This window comes from Engystomops pustulosus, chromosome 4, assembly GCF_040894005.1.
Source record: "Engystomops pustulosus chromosome 4, aEngPut4.maternal, whole genome shotgun sequence".
In the NCBI taxonomy this organism is placed as follows: domain Eukaryota; kingdom Metazoa; phylum Chordata; class Amphibia; order Anura; family Leptodactylidae; genus Engystomops; species Engystomops pustulosus.
In genome coordinates this window covers 129,374,557-129,399,034 of record NC_092414.1, presented here as the reverse complement: position 1 = coordinate 129,399,034, position 24,478 = coordinate 129,374,557, and the positions used below count along the sequence as shown (strand labels likewise).

General features: G+C 42.8%; 1 protein-coding gene across 3 annotated transcripts; it reads left to right on the top strand.

Annotated features, from left to right (window-relative positions):
* The first annotated feature begins 1,470 nt into the window (after positions 1-1,470).
* On the top strand, positions 1,471-21,697 carry RBM17 (RNA binding motif protein 17). 3 transcript variants are annotated; one of them, XM_072147437.1, is made up of 12 exons: positions 1,471-1,621; positions 4,050-4,182; positions 5,194-5,307; positions 6,935-7,101; positions 10,925-11,022; positions 13,577-13,633; positions 13,968-14,106; positions 14,551-14,702; positions 19,030-19,106; positions 19,388-19,486; positions 19,820-19,892; positions 21,462-21,697. In XM_072147437.1, the coding sequence occupies exons 2-12, from the start codon at positions 4,060-4,062 to the stop codon at positions 21,557-21,559; spliced, it is 1,197 nt and encodes a 398-aa protein (XP_072003538.1). In that variant the 5' UTR covers positions 1,471-1,621; positions 4,050-4,059; the 3' UTR covers positions 21,560-21,697. The 3 variants fall into 3 exon arrangements, with proteins under 3 accessions (XP_072003538.1, XP_072003537.1, XP_072003539.1); XM_072147436.1 differs by having other exon boundaries at positions 1,477-1,629; XM_072147438.1 differs by lacking the exon at positions 1,471-1,621 and adding an exon at positions 1,647-1,772.
* Positions 21,698-24,478: the final 2,781 nt, after the last annotated feature.

Here is a 24,478-nt window from a genome sequence, read left to right as displayed (position 1 = left end):
ACCCCTCATTCCCTATTCCTCACACAGCCCACACCCCTCATTCTCTATTCCTCATACAGCCCGCACCCCTCATTCCCTATTCCTCACACAGCCTACACCCCTCATTCCCTATTCCTCACACAGCCTACACCCCTCATTCCCTATTCCTCACACAGCCCACACCCCTCATTCTCTATTCCTCATACAGCCCGCACCCCTCATTCCCTATTCCTCACACAGCCTACACCCCTCATTCCCTATTCCTCACACAGCCCGCACCCCTCATTCCCTATTCCTCACACAGCCTACACCCCTCATTCCCTATTCCTCACACAGCCCACACCCCTCATTCTCTATTCCTCATACAGCCCGCACCCCTCATTCCCTATTCCTCACACAGCCTACACCCCTCATTCCCTATTCCTCACACAGCCTACACCCCTCATTCCCTATTCCTCACACAGCCCACACCCCTCATTCTCTATTCCTCATACAGCCCGCACCCCTCATTCCCTATTCCTCACACAGCCTACACCCCTCATTCCCTATTCCTCACACAGCCCGCACCCCTCATTCCCTATTCCTCACACAGCCTGTACCCCTCATTCCCTATTCCTCACACAGCCTACACCCCTCATTCTCTATTCCTCATACAGCCCGCACCCCTCATTCCCTATTCCTCACACAGCCTACACCCCTCATTCCCTATTCCTCACACAGCCCGCACCCCTCATTCCCTATTCCTCACACAGCCTACACCCCTCATTCCCTATTCCTCACACAGCCCGCACCCCTCATTCCCTATTCCTCACACAGCCTACACCCCTCATTCCCTATTCCTCACACAGCCTGCACCCCTCATTCCCTATTCCTCACACAGCCTGTACCCCTCATTCCCTATTCCTCACACAGCCTGCACCCCTCATTCCCTATTCCTCATACAGCCTGTACCCCTCATTCCCTGTTCCTCACACAGCCTGTACCCCTCATTCCCTATTCCTCACACAGCCTGTACCCCTCATTCTCTATTCCTCATACAGCCCGCACCCCTCATTCCCTATTCCTCACACAGCCTACACCCCTCATTCCCTATTCCTCACACAGCCCGCACCCCTCATTCCCTATTCCTCACACAGCCTACACCCCTCATTCCCTATTCCTCACACAGCCTACACCCCTCATTCCCTATTCCTCACACAGCCCGCACCCCTCATTCCCTATTCCTCACACAGCCTACACCCCTCATTCCCTATTCCTCACACAGCCCGAACCCCTCATTCCCTATTCCTCACACAGCCTACACCCCTCATTCCCTATTCCTCACACAGCTTGCACCCCATATCCAGCTCCTTCTCGCACAGCTGGTACTTCTATGTATTCCTCATTCTCTGTTTCTCCCTCCCATTCTGCTCTCACACTTCCCACTCCCTAAGCAAGCCCATCAACACAGCACAATGATATGTATACAGGTATAACAGTTCCGGGTAAGATTTACTCCTCCCACAAGGCAGTGTGGTCACATGTTCGTAGCGTCACCGGAAGTCCTATAAGGCAGGCCGATCGCTGCATTGTCGCATGTGATATACGTACGCATGCCCCGCCCCTTTCCACCAGCAGCGGGTGTTTATGGAGGTTTTCTGCGGTGAGTAGGTGAGTTTATTTCCCGCAGAGGGTGAGAGGGTTCTCGGTCATCAGCCTGATTCCGGTACAATGGAGCCGCGCTGTCTGCCTTGCTGTGCAGTGAAGAGAATGCAGCCTGCGCTCCCTATGTTGTCACAGCATTGGCCTCTCTAGTAATGTCACTTCTCTGTAACCCTATGGAGGAGCCGGCGATGTGGCGGCCTGTGCTGTGTTAGCGCCTGGAGACACAATGCTCTGCTCTGGTGACAGCTCTGCCTGGGGGATCACTGAGAGCAGAACAGCGCATTGGGATTTCTGAGCACTTCCATAGGGAAGGTTTCTAGGGAATGAGGACACAGCTCTCATTCACCACTATGAGGCTTGTGCTCTGCTTCTCCATGGCTGGGCTCAGCAATGATACACGCCTACAACTGCTGCTCTAGGTGCCTGGCGTTTATATGATATTAGTTGTTTTATACCCTCCAAGCCCTATGTGTACAGCCCCTGATTCCACCAGGGAAATCAATTCCCTACTCTCTTTTGGGGTTCTTGATGGTAATTCATACTGAACACATTTGCAGAACACCCTTGTGTGGTAGGTTGAACACATTTAGTTCAGTCTGAGAACGATTTATGTCCCAGCTGTATTTCCTGGAGCAAACACTGAAGGAAGCAGGGCACTCCATACTACTGTCATTGCTTCCTCCCAGCAGGAGTACTGTCCTGTACTGGACTCATATTTCCATATCAGACACTGCCTCCCCTGGGAATACCGTCTTCTATCATCATAGATCCAGCTCCACACACTGTGGTCGTCGAGGAAATGCCAGCAACCAAAGCCTCAACACAATCTGAATTTTTGGAGAGCTTATAAATGTCACATGGAGCACAAAGCCTAGACATCTGTTATTCCTTAAAGGGGTATTCCCATCTGGGCATTCATTCATTTTCCATATATAAACATTTCTTCAAGTGGCTGTTATGGAAAAAAATGTTCCTGTATGAAGATAATTTCTCATAAATGTAGTCATGTTGTCCCTTAGAAACAAGATAACTTCCGCAGATACGACCACCTTACATTTTGTCAGTGGTGGCCAGACGTGCACTATTAAGCCCTGCCTGATCCCCTGGCTTCAGTGTTCATAACTACAGGACGGCTGTGAGACCTACAGTAACTTCCGGGCATTTCATATACAAAAACCTTTTGTTTCTTTGTGCAATCACTCCAGCAGAGCAGAGGTGGTTGTATCCAAGGACACAGTCTCGTTTCTAAGGGACCATATGAATACCTTTATGAGAAATTATCTTCACACAGGTAAAAAAAAAAATGTAATAACATCTAATTGAAGAAATGTTTATGTATGACAGATTAATGAAACTGAATGTGAATGCCCAGACGACAATATCCCTTTAAGTTTTCTTATGTTGCTTACATATCCTAACTTAATCTAAATGTTTTTTTTGGTTTTTTTTGAACATACAGTATGTTTAGAAACATTATAGAAAGCAAAGCTTATATTTATAAGCTGCTTTTTTGCACTTCCCTGTGAGGTTATGATGAGTCTTAAGGCTGTTTTCACATGTCAAGAGGAACTGAAAGTGTCTATTTACATATGGAGGCCTCTTTTTGAGCTCTTCCTTTTGGTCTGATCAGTTTACATGGTCATACAGTGGGAAACATAATGAAAAGGCACATTAGACTATCATTCGGCTGTTACATCGCTAAGGAGACTCGCTGAAGACCGTTCATGTTCGTTTTTTTTGCTTTCGTAGGTGGAAGGACTGAACTATAAAATGTATCTTTATGGTAATACTGTGGGATACTTTGCAGCATTCCTTAGCAAGTTTAAGTTGGGAATCCTATAAACATATACAATGGATGCAAAAGCCTGATGTGAACATAGCCCTGCAGCGCTGCGACAGCCGAGTGCCTCCTGGCTTCGTGCAATAATAATGATGATGATGATGCGGGGGGCGTGCATGTTTTATTATCGGACGGAGCCAGGAGTACATTATTCGGTGTAGTGGACCTGCATGAAGATGGGAGAAACTCTGGTCCTTAACCCCAAGTTAACAAGCATTGCTTTGCTGACAGTCTACCACTTATAAAGCTGACGGTAGATGTCCTTTATGGATTCATTGGTTAGTTATTTCTGGGTGAAGTGAATTGGTGACATCATACAAAACTAATCCACATGATAGAAATAACTATATACTCTGTGCTTATAGAATCCATGTCCACTAGAGCCACAGGCCAATATTGAGTCAAAGTTCTTTCTACTTGGTTTCTGCCAGGACATTCTGCTGTGATTCTCTAGTGACGGCTATACTTTTTAAGATGACTTTGCCTTTCTTTATCAAGCCTGCCAACAATAACCCTTTAAAATATTCTCCTAGAACTGTGACTTATGTGAAATATATATGTTTTTTTTTTTTTTTTAATTTTGCAGGTGAGGAAAAATGTCTTTATATGATGATTTAGGAGTGGAGACAAGCGACTCAAAAACAGAAGGATGGTCAAAAAACTTCAAGCTTCTGCAATCACAGCTACAGGTTAAAAAGGCAGCTCTAACACAAGCAAAGGTACCATATGGGGTTTGTTGGTTGGACAGTTGTTAGCAATTTCTGTTACTAGGAAATAAAGAATATCCAGCTTTGATTGTTACCTCTATCCGATTGCCGGGACTCTCACTGGTCATTATCACAAATTTAATAGAGCACAGTGGCTGTAGTCTTCACTCTTAATGGGAGTGCTAGAGATAACTTAGCGCTGTGCTCGGCAATTTCCAACACCTGTATGGTATTGAATGGAGTGACAGGAGACATGCTTGACCTGCTTCTTCATTGAGTTAGTGACAACAGAACTCTTGTTCTTGTGAACTGTGGGGGTCCATTCTCATGATTCCAGTTGTCAAACCCCCACCGGTCTCCAAAGGTCCCGCTGTCACTGATTGAATAAGAAGGCATGTTGAGCATGCGTTGTGCTGCTATCTCCTGCACTCTCGTAGACAGCCAATAGAAGTGTCGGAGATAGCCATGACTCCATAGCGTTATATGAAGTGGCGGGACACATTCCAGTCCTGCCACTTCAATTACCTGTCCAACTTTCTCGAAATGTTACTGATTGGATTGGTAGCCCATATTCTCTCAATATCAGATAACATTCAAGGTTGGTACAGCCCCTTTAATGACCTTTCCTCAAATTCTTGTAGGGATGAATTTGAGTGGCACCTGCAGGATGATCACTACACGAAGAATAGAGTTATCTTGTTCTGGCTCCATTAATAGTACAAAACCTCTGCTGGGTGCCACCTGTTGATGGCCTTCCCTGTGATAAGTAATGCTGACACTGGCAGTTTTCTGGCAGAGAAGGCACAAAAATCTCCCCCACCCCACATGCCACTTGGAGTTGGCATGTGGGCAGGGGCTTGAAAACCCAGCCTGCCGATTTTAATATAGTCTTCAATGGAAAACCAGAGAAGACTCTACCAGAAAACTGCCAGTTCAGAGCACAAACTGGTGCAGTTTGTGCCCAAGAGTATGTGTCAATCATGTCTAGTGATTGGTTATTGATCTAATTTTGTTTTGTTACAGACCCAGAGGACAAAACAGAGTACAGTACTTGCTCCTGTAATTGATCTTAAGCGAGGCAGTACAGATGACCGACAGATAATTGATACCCCACCTCATGCTGCTACTGGAATGAAAGTAAGCTATTAGAGCTGATCTGTCACTTTAGTATACCTGTTGTCTTATAGCAGGGATGAAAGAATCTAGCATCTTCACAGAAATCCTCACTGTGATTGTTCCCGAGCAAGTTCTCAATCATTGCTGAGAGGATCAAGGAAAGCCTTCTACTCATCACTACCACTTACCTATGCAGATGAATCTGCTGTACTCTTACATTGCTCCAATACATTATTTTTGCGTTGTTTGGGTAATCTGATCTGATCTTTCCCTAACACAAACATATACAAATATACATCAAATGAAAACGAATGAGGCAGCACCTGCACCTTGGGTGAATAAACTCCTCTTTGTTTTTTTTTTTTCAACAGAAGTGCTGCCTAATTTGTTTTCATTGCATTTGCTTTCTCATGAGGCTTACACCCTCCCATTTGGTTTACTATCCCTTATATTGCTGTGCTGCTCCACCTTCATTTTCTTAAGGCACCTTTTACACCAATGTATAAAAATGGCCATATGCTATGTGTGTCATACCATTTACATATAATGGCGTATGGTCACATTCATTTTAATGGGTGCTACGGCCATTCATTTACATGGCCATATTGTATCTTTCCCTAGGCAAAACATAAAAAAAAGTATAGCGCATGTCCTATTTTCTCCAGTATTTCCGTTCCGTATGCACCATAGAAGTCTGTGGGAATGTTTAAAATACATGCTGCATATAGTTGTTTATCGTATACTGCCATATATAGGTGCACTGTCCAGGAAGACTAGAACCAGTGGGAGGCCATCATTTGCCAGCCCACCATATTTTTCATGAATATAGTGGCATACGTGCACATATAGATGAAAAACATCCATCACATCATTGTGAAAGGGGACTTATGTATCGATACTGCTTGGAATAGCAACCTAAAATAAATACTTCATTGAAAACTATGATTATAGAGTATTGCCCTTATCCCTAAAAGGTACCATCTGCTAATATTCACATACAGACATATATAGCTCTGTTTACTTTCCCCATTCATGGGCTATTATGATGGATATAAAATGCTACACAGTTCCTTGCTGGAACATTAAGAGAGACCTCTCTGAATTCCTGATGATGGGGTGGGGAGAGGCAAAGTGGCCATAGGACTCGGCACTGCTACATCATTAACCACTGGCTCAGGTAGGAGGGGGCTGAGAATGACGCTGGCTGTGCGAAGACAAATCAACCTTCCTCTACACTTCTCCCTCAAATTCTCTTTAGCCCACTTGGTGAGGAGACAGGGTAACTTTAATGTACACTGCAGCTCCAAGACTGGAACAGAAATCATCAATAAGTCTTTTTTAGATGAATTGTTTTTCTAGTCCCACGAATAGAGGCATCAGTGGAACATGTATAAACATGTCTCTAAAAGCAGAGATTCGTGGGGGGTGTCGCTTGTTACGGTCTCCCTTTAATGACTATAGGTTTTTAATCTATAGATCATATTTATAATGAACTGTATAAATATATTTTACATTCTAGAAAGCTTCATGAATTTAATAAATTGTTTATATAACAGTCATTCCTCTGACATATATTGAACAAAAACTTACAACTTGAGTTTGGCTTTATTATCTATTCTTTCAACCTTTTCCTCTTTTGTTTCTATAGGACCCTGTTCCTGGAGGGTTTTCTACAGGAGATGTCTTGGTTCCATTAGCTGATGAGTACGATCCTATGTACCCTAATGAATATGAAAAAGTGGTTAAACGTCAGAGAGAGGAAAGGCAACGTCAGCGTGAGCTGGAAAGGCAAAAGGAAATTGAGGAACGAGAAAAGTAAGTGAAGTCTGCATTTTTTGGCAATGTTAACTCCAATGGCAGTGTGTCACTCCTCTTCTGTAAAAATCTACAGTTATTGCTCATAAAACAATGATGCAGCTGCATTTAATATTTATTCTAATTATGTGGAATATCAAGGCAGTGGAGCATTTGGCTTCTGCTCAGACTGGTAAGTTATTAATAAAACAGCATCTAATCTTCTCAATGATGAAACGGATTTGATTTAATACTATTAATCTTTCCACTGCATGTGCAGTCTGAACACGTGGCCATCAGGATACACTGGCAGGTCATTTATCTCTTACTTGGTTTGCTTCCATCCTATGCAGATGACTACCTGCAGAGTTAGTGTCCTAGAGATTACAATTTAAGCATTATCCATATTTTTCTAATTTTCCTATGAACTTTTTGCGTCTCTATTTACTTGTTTCATAAAACTCCTACTAGACTTATTGGTTTCTGAATATCCTCGAAGCAGATGATACATTTTATTCATTATCTTAATTCATATCTGGACCTCACCACTGGTTTATACTTGTCATTTGCACTAGTATGTTACACTGCCAAAACGTGTAAATAGCATTACTGTACATTTATTCTGCAGCTCTGATTTTACTAAATGCAATTTTCCTAACACCTCCACAATGGCACTTGACAGGACGGGAGGGATACCCTGCCTCTCGAGGGACAGGAAACCACTTGGAATCTATTTAAAGGGGTCCCTCCCCCTTGTTACTTGGTTGTTTCCTGTCCCTGGGATACTTGGAATACCTGTTCCCAAACTATGTGGAGGAGCAAGCCGTCGTGGTAGCCTTCCTGGTCCCAGTCCTGGGCTCCAGGTCTGGAGGGCTGCCCCAGGGCAGAGTGGGCAGACCACGGTCTTCCTGTAGGGGCTTGCCACAGGCACACTGCTTACAGATCAGGGATGTATTGGGCGATAAATTCCTGCAGCACGGTGGAATTTTAAATTTCTTACTCGCTAGAACATCAATTTCTGTTAAAAAGTCTCATCCTTCTTGAACAAGAATGTTTTCCAGAGTTCCACAAGAAAAGATGGGATTTTACTCTTCAATGTTCTTGAGGGAAACAACCAAATGGGACTTTTAGATCTATAATCAATTTTAATGCAACAGAACCAATATCTACTTTACAAGAAACTCTAAAGTCACTTGTCTGCTAAACAAAGTTGCATTCCTGGCAGAGAGGCATATCACATTCCAATCTACGAGAATTCTCAGAAGTTTCTAAGATTTGCAATTCTCATAGAGGGGACAGTACAGCACTTCCAGTTCCGGGTATTTCCCTTTTGCCTGTCAGCAGCCCCAAGGTTGTTCACCAAGGTGATGGCGGAAGTATCAGCTTTTCTGCACCTGAACGGCTTATCTTGACGACTTTCTCCTGACAGTCCCCATCGATCCTACTCCAAAATCTGGACTTCACCCTAAAAACCACCTTTTCTTTGGACTGGCTGGTGAATCAAGAGAAATTGGACATGTGGTTGTCTCAACAAAAGTGCTTCCTCTGAGTACTACTAGACGCCTGCAGCCAAATGTCTCTCCTGCTTCAAGAGAAGGTAATCTCTCTCCCACAGAAGATCTATGCTTTCAAAAAGAAAGATATGCCTTCGATCAAGGGATGTGATGACACTAAATGGCCTTCTGACATCCATGATACTTCGGTGTTAGGGGCTCAGACACATGCAAGACCCCTTCACACGTTCCTTCTGTCAGCCTGGAACAAAGACATCGTGGGTCTGGAAGATGCGGATACCACAGGAGGTAAAGAAATCCCTAAATTGGTGCTTTGTGAAAAAAGAACCTACAAAGGGGCGTCCCCTGGAAACCTAGACACATGTTGTCATTACAACAGATGCCAGCAAAGATGGCTGGGGTCCAGCCTGTAAAGTTGCTATCGCTAGATGGATAAAAAAAAATACTATTTCAGACTGTCCAAGGATTATCACCACCTAAAAACCTGCAAGATCTTTCAACAAGTGCAGAAAGAGCCTCTGCATCAGTGGAACAGATCTACAAGACAGCCACTTGGAAGAATGCCTTGACATTCTCTTGTCTGTAGAGATCGGAACTAATATCCAATTTATTTCAGGAGGAAAGTGCTCTCGGCAGTTGTCCCGCACTAGTTAGCACTCCTTTGTTATATCTCCTGTCAGGTGCTGTTGTGGAGGTGTTGGTAAAAGATGAAAATTGCTCTTATTGGTAATTTGATTTTCTGTAGCCTTTTCCCAGCCTCTATATTCTTGTTAGTGAATATTGTTAGTTTGCATATGTGTTAATAAAGTCAAGCATCTTAACTCCTCCAAAATGACTGAGGAACAAGGTGAAGGGCTCCTTTAAATAGAATCCAAGTTGTTTCCTGTCCCTGGAGAGGCGGGGAATCCCTCGCCTCCTGTCCTGTCAAGTGCCGTTGTTGGAGGTTACGGAAAATCCAATTACCAGTAAGGGTAACTTTCATCTTTCAGCTTCTTAATATTGCATTTCAGAATGGTGCAGTGCAGCAATGTTCAAGGGGTATTCCCATCTAGACATTGACATTTAACGTAATACATCTACCATATACAGGCAGTCCCCGGGTTACATACAAAATAGGGTCTGGAGGTTTGTTCTTAAGTTGAATTTGTATGTAAGTCGAAACTGTATATTTTATAATGGAAGTTCTAGACAATTTTTTTTCTTTTGCCCCAGTGACAATTGGAGTTTCAAAATTTTTGGTGTAATTGGACCAAGAATTATCAATAAAGCTTCATTACAGACATCTTACAGCTGATCATTGCAGTCTGGGACTATAGTAAAGCATCCAGAGAGCTTCACCAGAGGTCACAGTGGGCAGAGGGGTCTGTCTGTAACTATGGGTTGTCTGTAAGTCGGGTGTCCTTAAGTAGGGGACCGCCTGTACCTACATTTTCATTTGCATGTTATTAAAATAATTTACCTGTGTTAAGCACATTTCCTATGAACATAGTCCTATGATCTCTTAGAGATGAAGGACGGCTGTACTTGGATACAGCCACCTCTGCTGGAATGATTATTGAACAAAGAAATAAATAGATGCCAGAGTGCAGATGTGGTAGTTTCCAATGATGGCCATCTGGTTTGCAAGGGACACCATGGCTTTATTTAATAACATGTAATTATATTATAGCAGATTAATTCAATGGGAATGCCCAGATGAGAATACCCCTTTAAGGATGTATGGCGAGGGCTGTCAGACTTTGAACAACACTGCAACCCCCACCTGTGATCTGTTGCTGTGACAGTTGCGAGCCTTAATAAGGCTGTCATAGTAGGATCTGTAATGGACCCTTCACCTCTCATGTAAAGTGGACCTGTTGCTTAATAAAAAAAATACTTAAAATATTTGGTTGATGTATGTCATTATCTTAATTTATCCACCCTATATGTTTATGTAAATTTTATCTTGCTCACAAAGGTAGCAGTAAACCTGTATTTTCATGCAGCACAAAGACATGTCCCTAGAGAAAATAAAGGTTTAAATGGGTTGTCCAGGCTTTAAACGATATAACCTGCCTCAGGGGCTGTAAAAACAAGAAAAGTTAACTTTGCCTCCTCCGTTGTCCATTGCTCATCAGTGCTGTGCCACTGTTTGTTTAGAGGCATGCCCATCTGTCCACTTCCATGCATCTGGTTGAATCTAATGGGAGCGCCTGCCTCTGTAAACGAAAAGGGGCACGGCCCTGACCGGCTGTGGCGTGGGACATCGGGGGAGAGAGAGAGGAGGAAAGCATAACTTTTTTTTATAGAAAGATTATTTTTTTGAAAGTTTGTTGCGTTTTGCTTTTCAGGCGGAGAAAGGACCGTCATGAAGCCAGTGGGTTTTCCCGTAGACCTGATCCTGAATCTGATGAAGAAGAAGAATTTGACAGGGAGAGGCGTAAACGAAGTGAGTAGTTGTAAGATAGCAGAACTTTCTAGAAAGTCTGATGTATCGTAACCTGCATACAAGATATTAATGTAAAGATATACTAAAACCATACCGAGCATGTATTACCATGTAATTACCGTATTTTTCGGAATATAAGGTGCACAAAAAACCTTTGATTTTCTCAGAAATCAAAGGTGTGCCTTATAGTCCAGTGCGCCTTATATATGAACCGTACTTGGACAACAGCTGCCTTGAACTATGCACAGGTCTGCCACCCGCTGGTCATTCATCCTTATAATCAGGTGCGCCTTATATATAAACCTAGACGTTTTTGCAGGCATTTATTGATGGTGCGCCTTATAGTCCGAAAAATACGGTACTACTTTGTAGAAAAGCCCCACATGATCTGCACAAAACAATACACAGGATATGGTGATTTTAGGATGTATTTTTTTTTAGGGGATTTTGATCCCCCTTTTATTAGAAAATAACAACACAATCTTGGCTCCACTAATGCAACTTCAGTATTCCTATGTACTTTGCATTGGTACAGATATCTCCTCCAAGCTTTCCTTGCTGTTGGCACAGATCACTAACTACACTGCTCATTTATCCTTATGTGGCTTTCAGTATCTAGTCGATAGTGATACCAAGTCAATGTTCTTAACCCTACTGGTGCTGCTTGTGATTGGGAGAGGCGGCTAAAGCAAAGTGATACATCTACTTACAGACATGTGTATAGGACACAGAGTTACAGCTGTAAACTGTAACAGTAACACCATTTTGTTGTTTAACTCGATGAAACAATATAGCGCAGTGATGGGCAACCTTTTGAGCTTGGTGTGTCAAAATTTTCCAAAAAACCGAGCATAACTTGGGTGGTGTGTCACCTTGAGAAAAAAAACCTAATTTTGTGATATTTAGAGTTTAAATAACAAATGCGTATAGTTATTTAACTTACCTGCTTAGTGACTTCTTTGTTAATCTGTCAGTTGGATTCTTTTGTTGGTCTTGCTGTTATTTAACTTGTGTGGGGTGCCATGAACTAAGATAAGTGAGGGGGAGGGGGAATTCTTCCAGTGATGGCAAACCTGTGGCAGTCCAGCAACAGCTAGTTTTAAGGACATTTGTGTCCTGAGAAGTGCCCCCCAAAGAGTGTACATCACAGCACGGCAGAGCTCAACTCAATAAATTAACTTGCCTAACTGGCACAGGCTCCAACGACACCACGAGCCTCTGTTACTCCTCTTCAGGCCGCTTCAGCTCCTGTGTAGATGTTCCCGCGCAGGCACAGCATAGGTTGCGTCTTTGCGAGCTGGGGCTGCTCTGTCTCCACGCTCCACGTCATTGGGCGGCCTCCGCAGAGCAGGACAGGAGCAGCAGCTGCGATCTCTCTGACTGAGATGCAGCCGCTCGCTGCACACCACATCGCCAACCAACCGCCCGACCGGCCCCAGACAACAGACAACTGCACTACAGCAATTTTTCTCCAGCAGCCGTGTGTCACTGAAAATGGCTACGTGTGTCAGTGCTGACACGCGTGTCATAGTTTGGCCATCACTGATATAGCGGCTAGTGTGACAGAAACAAAATACACAGGGTGAAGGGAAGGTCTTTTGTAGACTAGGTTGATGCAAAATTTTCTTCCGCTATAAATGATGAAAGCTGCTGAATGCAAGTTTCGCCTTATTTGTAATTCAGGGAACTTTTAGAAATAGTTAGAAACGAGTATAGGCTAAGCATAATTCACAGGTAAATCGAAGTGCTAATAAATACATATAATTAAACAAGATTTATAATCTGTACTGTCATAGAACTATCATTGACTCAATTCTTCTTACAAGCCATGCACTCTCATACTTCCAGCTATATGCTTGAGAATGGAGTCGATTGAGTCAATGTCATGAGCAATTGCTGAAGGACTGTAATAGGTTCAGGACTAAGAGATGTTTGTGTGTTGAATGTAGAGTAGACACTGAATTTACAAATCTGTTACCAGAATATTCAACATAAGATGAAGCCTGATTCTTGGTCATTTAGGAGCTGTAATTTCCTCGAAATCCTATATTGCTCTACAGAATTGATTGTTTTTGAAAATCTTATCCATGAACCGTATATACTCTAGTATAAGGTGAGTTTTTCAGCACAAAATATGTGTTGAAAACCCCTAACTTGGCTTATACTGGAGTCTATAAAAAACAAAATGAGTACTCTCCTTCCAAAGCCCTCCTGGCAGGTCCTTTTAAGCGATGTGTGGCTTCTGTTTCTGTGTCGTTGCACAGTCTGTCACAAACATTAGAATGTCAGTGAGCGGATGAAGTCATGATGCCTGCGACAGACTGGGGGGGGGGGGGATGGAGGTTAGGGGCTGCAGGCTATATTCTGGGGGGTTAGGGGCTGCAGGCTATAAACTGGTGGGCAATAATAGAGTTTTACGTTGGCCTTGTACAGCAACTGTAACAGAAAAAAAGCAGGCTTTGACTGAAATGGTAAAAAAAACTGCTTCTTTATTAAAAACTATACCATGTTTTTTATGTCTTTTGTCATGTGTGTTTGTTTTTCATCTTGACAGCAATTGGAGGAGCAGCTATTGCACCACCTACGTCACTTGTTGAGAAGGATCGGGAATGTAAGTTCTGCCATGATCTTTGTGTAATGACTACATTTTACCAGTAGATGGGGGTCATTGGTAGCATTTCTAATGTTATTGTGAACATAAAGCTGCTCATGTATTTTACTGTGGTTTTACTTGTACATATTGGGATTCATAATTTTTGCATTTGTCAGCAAATGTTATCCTTTTTCCAAAAGCTCAGTATGCATCTCCTATAACCATAAAAAGGCTAAAGGCTGGTCATTTAAACTTGTCCATATCATACAGTATCTATACTGCAATCTCAAGTAAGAAATCTAATCTGCTAGACTGTAAATAATTGCCTATAAAATTATTATTATTATTTTAGCTATTGTGCCTTCTTATGATGATGAACCTAGGCCTCGTCCTCCTATACCTAAAGCAGCAATTCCACCACCTATATATGATGAGCCGGAAAGACCACGGTCACCGTCGGGACCTAGCAATTCATTTCTTGCAAACATGGGGTAAGAGAATCTTTGTGGTCTTTGTTCCTTATCTGGTGGACCACTATTGTTTGGTAGTGTCCTTGGAGGCTGACCGCTAGACTAAGGATGAGTATGGTGGGGCTAAACACAATGCAGAGCGCCACTGTACCCCCATCTGGAGTGCAGTTTACTTCATATACTTGAAGGGTAGTTTTATTAGGTTTCTATTAATAACCCTGATCCCCTTCCCTCAGGATAGAGGATGAGTGTCTGAGATTTGGGTTCCGACTACATGGTCCGCCAGTAAATGGATTTGTGGCTGAGAACCTGCACCACCATCCATTCACATGGTATAATCAAGCTGTTTGTGATCGTTTGGGCAAAGCTCTTGAAATACAATATTTATAGTGTATTTCTAGAACTGCTGAAATTGTCTTACAGTGCATTTTATATTTAGACACCTATTAACTTCTTGCTTTCTAGGGGAACTGTGGCGCATAAAATCATGCAGAAGTACGGTTTCCGGGAAGGACAGGGTTTGGGCAAACATGAGCAAGGCCTTAGTACTGCCTTATCTGTGGAAAAAACCAGCAAGAGAGGAGGCAAAATCATTGTTGGTGATCTAGCGGATAAAGGTATGTTGTTTCGTTCTTATCATGACTTTTTTGATAATACTTAACCTCCTGACAGGTCATATTTATGTTTTATAGTATGAGCTTACAAAGGTGCTTTACTTGGATAATTGAATTTATTTTATTATTTTTTTTGTTTCTCATTTTCTATGCTAACAATATTAAATGGAAGAAAGTCTCTGGCGGGCACAGCCCCAACGATACCGCCGACAGCCCAACGCGTGCCTGACTCTCCAGGGGCAGGGGTGATCACGGCAGGACTTTCCAGCGGTGCTCAATCAATATATAAAAGAGGATATCCATACATAAACATAGAGAAAGATGATGGCACTCACCGGTTCCAAAAGCAGGAAAAGCGTCCTTTATTGGTGGGGAAGCATGCAGGGGGGTAAACAGACAGGTTCCGGCAACGGGGCCGTTTCACGCACTGTGGCGCTTTCTCAAGCCGATGGCCACGCCCCTCCGCATCATCGCTAAAATACACATGATCGCGGGTGGGCGTGGCCATGCCTAGTGGGCGTGGCCATGCCTAGTGGGCGTGGCCATGCCTAGTGGGCGTGGCCATGCCTAGTGGGCGTGGCCATGCCTAGTAACAAGCAATGCATTACAACACCTGTGACAATGAGACCGCAACAATAGTTCAGTGATGCACATGAATATCCTTATATAAACACACAAGGAGACAAAGTATATGTGACAACCAGGTGATAATTAAAACTATTCAGGTAAGTGGGAGGATGATAGATCGCCAGGCCCGGCATGGAGGTCCTTCCAAAACCCGGACCGGAGGTTCAATCCCACTGCTGAAGCTAAAAACAAGAAGACACTAAAGCTGCGACGATCTGATCGTCGATCCATGCTAAATGGCACTTATGTACAGCGAACTATTAATACCACCCTACAATTTGAAGAGGGTAAGGGGCGCAGGGCGCTATAAAGGGCGCAGGGTGCTATATGGTAAGGGGCGCAGGTCGCGGAATACTGTATGAGCATATGCTCCAAGTTATAGTAAAATGGTGGCTTGGGATTAGGTGGCCAAGGTAGCCTGACCAGTATGAAAGAAGAAAAAGGAAGAGATAGTAAATATCACAAGAATACATTGAGCTCGTTGCGGTCATTGAGTCCCAAAGGGCCCAAGGCCCCAAATTTACTAATGAGCCTGCTCTCACGCTGAAGGAGGAGTTTTGCACGGTCCCCTCCCACGCCCTTATGCTCAATCCTCTCAATGCCAGAGAACTTGAGAACATCTGGGTTGCCCCCGTGTACTCGTTGTACGTGTTCAATCAGACGGGGGCTTCCATTACCTTTAGTAATGGATCTTCGATGCTCCCTAAATCGGGTAAATAATTTCCTAATGGTTTTCCCAATGTAGAAACGACCACAGGGGCAGTAGACCACATACACCACAAAGTCCGACCGACAAGTTATCAGCGACTTCACTACCTGTCTCACCCCTCCAAACTCTGCCACCTTTAGTTGGCCATTTAGGTTGCAGTAGTTGCAGTGACCGCATCTGTGATTGCCAGTGGGTGAATCCCTAGATAACCATGTCCCTCCCATTGGTGGAAGTTTACTATGGACCAATCTGTCTCTAATAGTGGTGCTTCTCCTGAAAGCGACTAGCGGTCTAGCACCTGAAATACTGGCTAAATCTGGATCCTGAGTGAGGATATGCCAATTCCTTTGAATGGCCGATCGTATGGCCCTCTCACAGGGGGAGTATCTAAAGGAGAAGGAAAACCTGTTCTCCTCTGTTCCCTCTATCCCCCCAGGTTTTCCTTCTCCTTTAGATACTCCCCCTGTGAGAGGGCCATACGATCGGCCATTCAAAGGAATTGGCATATCCTCACTCAGGATCCAGATTTAGCCAGTATTTCAGGTGCTAGACCGCTAGTCGCTTTCAGGAGAAGCACCACTATTAGAGACAGATTGGTCCATAGTAAACTTCCACCAATGGGAGGGACATGGTTATCTAGGGATTCACCCACTGGCAATCACAGATGCGGTCACTGCAACTACTGCAACCTAAATGGCCAACTAAAGGTGGCAGAGTTTGGAGGGGTGAGACAGGTAGTGAAGTCGCTGATAACTTGTCGGTCGGACTTCGTGGTGTATGTGGTCTACTGCCCCTGTGGTCGTTTCTACATTGGGAAAACCATTAGGAAATTATTTACCCGATTTAGGGAGCATCGAAGATCCATTACTAAAGGTAATGGAAGCCCCCGTCTGATTGAACACGTACAACGAGTACACGGGGGCAACCCAGATGTTCTCAAGTTCTCTGGCATTGAGAGGATTGAGCATAAGGGCGTGGGAGGGGACCGTGCAAAACTCCTCCTTCAGCGTGAGAGCAGGCTCATTAGTAAATTTGGGGCCTTGGGCCCTTTGGGACTCAATGACCGCAACGAGCTCAATGTATTCTTGTGATATTTACTATCTCTTCCTTTTTCTTCTTTCATACTGGTCAGGCTACCTTGGCCACCTAATCCCAAGCCACCATTTTACTATAACTTGGAGCATATGCTCATACAGTATTCCGCGACCTGCGCCCCTTACCATATAGCACCCTGCGCCCTTTATAGCGCCCTGCGCCCCTTACCCTCTTCAAATTGTAGGGTGGTATTAATAGTTCGCTGTACATAAGTGCCATTTAGCATGGATCGACGATCAGATCGTCGCAGCTTTAGTGTCTTCTTGTTTTTAGCTTCAGCAGTGGGATTGAACCTCCGGTCCGGGTTTTGGAAGGACCTCCATGCCGGGCCTGGCGATCTATCATCCTCCCACTTACCTGAATAGTTTTAATTATCACCTGGTTGTCACATATACTTTGTCTCCTTGTGTGTTTATATAAGGATATTCATGTGCATCACTGAACTATTGTTGCGGTCTCATTGTCACAGGTGTTGTAATGCATTGCTTGTTACTAGGTATGGCCACGCCCACTAGGCATGGCCACGCCCACTAGGTTTGGCCACGCCCACCCGCGATCATGTGTATTTTAGCGATGATGCGGAGGGGCGTGGCCATCGGCTTGAGAAAGCGCCACAGTGCGTGAAACGGCCCCGTTGCCGGAACCTGTCTGTTTACCCCCCTGCATGCTTCCCCACCAATAAAGGACGCTTTTCCTGCTTTTGGAACCGGTGAGTGCCGTCATCTTTCTCTATGTTTATGTATGATCATTTTCTATGCTGCCAAAATAATATTTATTTTTATGTGAATGACAATACTCATAGATTTTGAGCCTGTGAAGAGACCATTATTGTAATGGGAATAGCTTACTGACTGCTTTGTAGCAGCCACATTAGTAGAAATTTAAATGTACCATATATACTCAAGTTTAAGCAGAGATTTTCAGCACAATTTCTTTGCTGAAAAAGCCTTGCTCGGCTTATACTTGGATATATAAATAAAATGGTACTCTCCCTCCGGCGCTGACCTCTGGCGTCCTCTTCTTCCTGCAGCATGTCTGCCGGCACACAAACTATGATGCGTCAGTGTCGCCACCTGCTGTGTGTCTGCAGATCGTCCGGGAACCCGAACACATGCTTCAGGGAGAAGTGGTCGCTGAGAGACGGCGCCTTAGGGCGAGCGCAGGTGGTCCCCTCCTTAAGGGCTCCCAACTTGCAGACGACCCCTAGTTACAGACAGACCTCTCTACCCACTGTAACCTCTGGTGAAGCTCTCTGGATGCTTTACTTTAGTCCCAGGCTGCAATGATCAGATGTAAGGTGTCTGTAATCAAGCTTTATTGATAATCCTTGGTCTAATTAAAGCAGAAAAATTTTTGAAACTACATTTGTCACTGGGGCAAAAAATTCTTTTTCACTGGAACTACAATTATAAAATGGACAGTTTCGACCTACATACTATTTCAACTTAAGATCAAACCTATGGAACCTATCTTGTATGTAACCCGGGGACTGCCTGTATTAACTTTTTAATTTTTTTAATGCCTGCTAGACGTTACATTAATGGGGGAACTCTGCTGGGCATTTTATTTTTTGGAGGTGCTACTGTGGACATTTCATTCACGAGGGAAGACTACTGGACATTTTATTAGAGAGTAGTGGGTGCATTTCCCACCCTAGGCTTATACTCGAGTCAATACATTTTCCCACGTTTTTGTGGTAAAATTGGGTGCCTCGGCTAATACTGGGGTATGCCGCCACATTTAGGTAAAGCCTCTGTAACCAACTACTGTAAACGAAAATGTGAAAATCTTTTGACTCTACGCGCATACGATAAATTATTGGAAGTATATATGGGTTAAAATCCAGTCTTCAGCAGAATGTGTTGTTTTCTAATCTTTTTGCTTTATTCTATTTTCCAGTTGATGCATCTAAAAAAAATGATCCAAACCCTCTGACAGAAATACTAAAGTGTCCTACCAAAGTAGTGTTATTACGGGTAAGAAATTTGCCTTTACTTACTGAAACTCACATAAAGATGCCGATTTGATTAAAAAAAAAAACCTGATGACTGTAGATCTATGGGAACTGGATAATAAGTCAAATAGTAGGTGTATAAAGTTAGACTAGAGCTGAAGGATAAACAGCCTATGAGAGAGAGCAATAGATTACTGACTACTCTCTATCCTATGGTAACTGGAAGACAGGATTGTTAACTCTGCCACCATGATTCAGCAGATATACACATCAGATAAGTATTGTATTTTATTTCTTTTACAGAATATGGTGGGTGCTGGAGAAGTTGATGAAGACCTGGAAGGTGAAACAAAAGAAGAATGTGAAAAATATGGAAAGGTTGCAAAATGTGTAATTTTTGAGGTAAGTATCAAGTAAATCAGTTTTAAGACTAATTAGACATAGATTTTTCTGCACTAAAAGGAGGTAAAACTAACAGTCTTTGTAACAACTTAGACCAAGTCCCTTTTAAACGACGACAGTCCCTTTACAGAGGCCACTCTATCCACTGTAGGATAAGTGGATACAGAGTGCCTCTCCAAATCATATTGTGCATCATATCAGATTGTGGTAGTTCTACATTACTTCTTAACTGTTGAACTTTTTTAGTTCTGTTCATAAAAAAACACTCCTATAGATAGAAAATGTATTTAATAGCACTGGCTAGTAATGTTTCACTTTTTTTAATTTTTTTAGATTCCGGGTGCTCCAGATGATGAGGCAGTAAGGATATTTTTAGAATTTGAGCGAGTGGAGTCAGCAATTAAAGGTAAAGTGCCCGTATTGTTTTTATATTTATCTCCTCATACCAGTATGTTCTGCCTGTAATGAAGATTGCTATTGAGGTTTGCAGGCTCAGAAAATCATCTTTCCAACAGATGAGTTTGTGGGTTCCCAAACTTTAATATCAAATGTCCTGAGTTTATATTCATTATGAGTCACAGAAATATTATATTACTGTAATATTAAAAGGCATCTCAGGAGCAGTTTAAATGCTTACCTAAGAAGCTTTCTGTCTACAAAGATGCGTCTGCAAAATGGTGTGTGGTTTGTTTATTTGGTTCTAAAGATCCATTCACATGTCTCCCTCCAACACATACTTTATATACTGGCGTATAAGACTACTTTTTAACCCCTTAAAATAATGGCTACAGTGGGGGGTCGTCTTATACGCCGGATATACGGGGGCCGCACTGTGTGAGGTGTTTTTTTTTCCCCGTCAGCACGCAGAGAGTCGCTTCCTGGGACCGCCGTGCATGCGCGGCAGTCCGCCTTTCACAGTCATTAGAAGAGGCTTAGTACGCGCTGACGGGGCGGCGCGCTGTATGCTAATGCAGCCGCCCTGTCACAGCGGTCGGCGTCACAGAGCTGGGGGTCACAGGCGGCACTTACAGAAGCATGTCGGATCTTCATTAATATCGCAGCTTACAGTTATGATCACCAGGCACTTGCTCTCTTGTTTGTTTTGCAAAGTTTTAAGCAGACTTTTTTTCATTTGGGAGAGGGGTAGTCTTATACAGTGAGTATATACCAAATTCTATATTTTTAGGGCAGAAGTTGGGGGTCGTCTTATACGCTGGCATATACGGTACTTTATAGAGAATTGAGCAGATGCACTCCAAATCTGGGCTGGAATAAGACCTGCCCTATTTATTGCTGCACGGCTGCATGGCTAGGACACTGCATAATGCACTTCTATGGCGACTGTGAGTTGGCTGGAGTTTTCTTGTCGCTAGCTTATAGATGCCATTTTCCGGCAGATGGTCTTGGTAAAGAAAGGAAAAGCAAATGGTTGTGTACAGAAAACCAATTCAGAAATTTATAAGGGGATATTATTTTATTTGAAGAGAACACATCAGTTTTTGGATCATTGAAAGCTTTGTAACTACATTTCTGTGTGTTAGGGAAAGAAAGACTATGAAAAAGATTTGTATCCAAGAAATGTAGCTGGACCTTTGAGCACTGGAAGAGTCTCCTCAAACTGCTGTGAGATTGCTTTGCACTACACTGCACCACTGCCCTGTGCTGTGTACAGTGAATAGATCTTGCACATAAGTGCATTGCAGTGAACAAAATCCAACTACAATCATGGAATATAAATCAATTTTTCACAGTCCTGCTGCTCTTGCAAACATGCACAGAGGTATAGTCAGTCGTAGCTTCATGGCTGCTACCTATCACTCGCTGCTGTGTTGTTATGGGTAAAACTGCTGGTTTACCTAGAAGATGTAGTAATCTAACCTGTTTCCAAAATATGGCAGATATAATCGTTAGATGTGTTATACAGTCTACTGTAATTCTAAATGTATATTTCAAATAAACTTCTTGTGTTCTGCAGCTGTAGTCGACCTCAATGGAAGGTACTTTGGCGGTCGAATAGTGAAGGCGTGCTTCTACAACCTAGACAAATTCAGAACTCTGGACCTTGGAGATTAATTATAACTGTATTTTGATGTGGTATGGACCACGTTTCATTGTCTCTTTATAAAAATGTGTTGTAAATTTATCACGTTTATTGTGATGAGGTTTTTTTTTCTCTTGTTTTTATAGTATAAAGAACCTTTTAAAACCTTATGAATCTTGTCTTTGTACAATTCTTTTTTGTTTGTCAAAATTTTGCAGGACATTTCCCATCAACCCTAACAATGGTGCATTTCCATCTATCCCTATGCAACTGAATTATGCTTGTGCCAAAAGCCTTTATTTCACTTTATTTTTTTTATATATTTTTTTTTTTTTTATAGATTTAAGAAACACTCTGGGCTGGTACAACATAATGGACCCACTCTCTGTAAAAAGGGATATTGCCTAAGTTGCACCAAAATGTTGGCTTGGTTTTTCAGGTGGAAAGTTGGACTACACAGTCTTGATCTAAACCACATTTATTATTCATTATCAGGCACTTTGATAATTGTAGTGTCGTCTAAGCGAGCATTCACATTGGCGTGCATGTCAGTTTTGCTTCCTTTTTTTTCAGTGTAAAGCGTAACTGTTAAGTTATGATTTTACCAAATTATTATATTTGATTCCACCTTTAAAAACAAACATAACGATGCTTACATTGTGCCGCTCATTCTTTTTTTTTTTTTTTTCCCCCCCTTCCCCAAAGTTATGGCGTTTTCTGTTCTGAAAGTGTTTGACAAAAATCTTTCTTACTAGAGGTGAAGTGTGCGGAGACTAATCTGTCAGTCTATTCCCTCAAGCTGAGGCCAGTTAGCTTGCCCACAGATCCCATGATTCCTTGTGTTCTCTCTCAAAGTAAATCCATTTAGTTTCCCACAAGTAAATCCACTTGAACACTGCACAGTACACATACAGGTTGTATATGGTGACTAGAAGACCGTGCTGTGGGAGCGCTAAGGGTTAATAGCTTATCTGCTCAGAGCTAATACTGCTAATGACAACGTGGGGGAAGGGAGCAGTATGAGGAAGAGAAAGAAAAAGAAAGTTCTGTAGAATCGCCGACTGGGACGGAGGGACTGATGGGGGAACAGGGGATTTCTTGTACCTCACTATTCTGTGCAGGAGACATCTGTATCCACAGTATTGAACACATCCAGCTCTGCTTCTTAGACTATGTCACATGACCTCTCTGGTGAGCAGGGAGCAGTAGCTCCTGCCCTCCCAGGAGTCCTTAGAACGTGTAGATTTGTTTATACCATGAATTCCAGGGCTTGTCAGCAGAGGGAGAGGAAGCAGCCATTGCAGCACTGAGATAATCTGAGGGGATTGGGAAGAAACTACTGAATATAGGTAATAAAGATAATAGGCAAAGTTGTTTTACATCCCAAGAGCTATTGATTTGTGTAAAACAAAAAACCTTTACAGTTACTCTTTAACACCCCAGTCTCATAGGTGAAAAAACCTGACTCGTTTGTTGCCTTCAATGATGCACACACTGAAAGAAAAAATTAAAATTGGGATAAGTTTAAATTTTTTTTTTTTTCACAGCTGATTAAAGGAAAACAACTGAAATGTGAAAGCGCTAATTGTAAACAATGGCTCAGTAAGGCATCTGTGAAAATCACCGAATTACTGACGTTAAAAATGCCGGCAGTGTGAAAGAGCCCCAAGACTTTAATTAAAGATGTTTTTGATGGACCAGCCCCAAAGTGTGTTTTAGAAGGTTTTATCAGTTTCATCTGTTTACCTGCTAAGGATATTGATGCTTAAAGGGGTTATCCGGGTTTAAAATTTTTTTTATGGCCGGACTGGGGAGGGCCATTTAAACATAATAAACATGTACTAACCTCCTCCGGTGCCGCGGCCCGTCTTCTCCGTGCGCCGGTTTCAGTAAAAGGGCGCACAGGGAGCTTCCGGCCGGCCGGATGCTCCCATGCGCACCATCTCCCAGCTCTTACAACGCTGAGAGATAGGGACTGATGGGAGGAGCCGTCCACAACGTGGACCGGAAGCTCCCTGTGCGTGGCTTCCGTGCCCCTGTTTGTTTACAGGGGCACGGATCGAAGTGACCGCGGCGCCGGAGGAGGTAAGTCCATGTTTATTATGTTTAACTAGCCCTCCCCAGCCCGGCCATAAAAAAAATTTTAAACCCGGATAACCCCTTTAACCCCTTAAGGACGCAGCCATTTTGCAGGTTAAGGCTCAGCCCGATTTTTTGGATTCTGACCTGCGTCGCTTTATATGGTTATAACTTTTGAACACTGTTACTTATCAAAACGATTCTGAGATTGTTTTTTCCCCACATGTTGTACTTCATTTTAGTGGTAAATTTTGGCTGATAAGTTTTGCGTTTATTTACAAAAAAAAAGAAAATATGATACATTTTTTGAAAAATTTGCCATTTTCGAAATTCAAAATCATTGCGTTTCCAGGCAGATAGATTTACCACCTAAATAAGTTGCTGAATAACATTTCCCATTTGTCTACTTTACATTTTCATAATTTTTCATATGTCTGGATAATTTATTTTGATGTCACGCGGCTTACAAAAAGAATATCGCTTTTCCGGATTTTCAGAATTGACTATTTTGGGGATAAATACAGTTTGGAATGAAATTTTACATATTTAGCATCAAAACCCCCTATATAACCAACCCATTTTCAAATCTGCACCCCTCAAGCTATCAGAAACCGCTTTTACGAAGATTGTTAACCCCTTGAGATCTTCATAGTAATTGAATCAAAATGGAGGTGAAATTTAGAATGGTCAAATTGTTCCCTTATACGTTCATTTAGCACTAAAATTTACACATTTCCAAAATATAAAAAGAGAAAACCCACCATACAATTTGTTCTGCAATTTCTCCTGAGTACAAAGACCCCCCACATGTGGCCGTTACTTGTTTTATGGGCGCACAGCGAGACGCAGAAGGGAAGGAGCGCCCTGCAGCT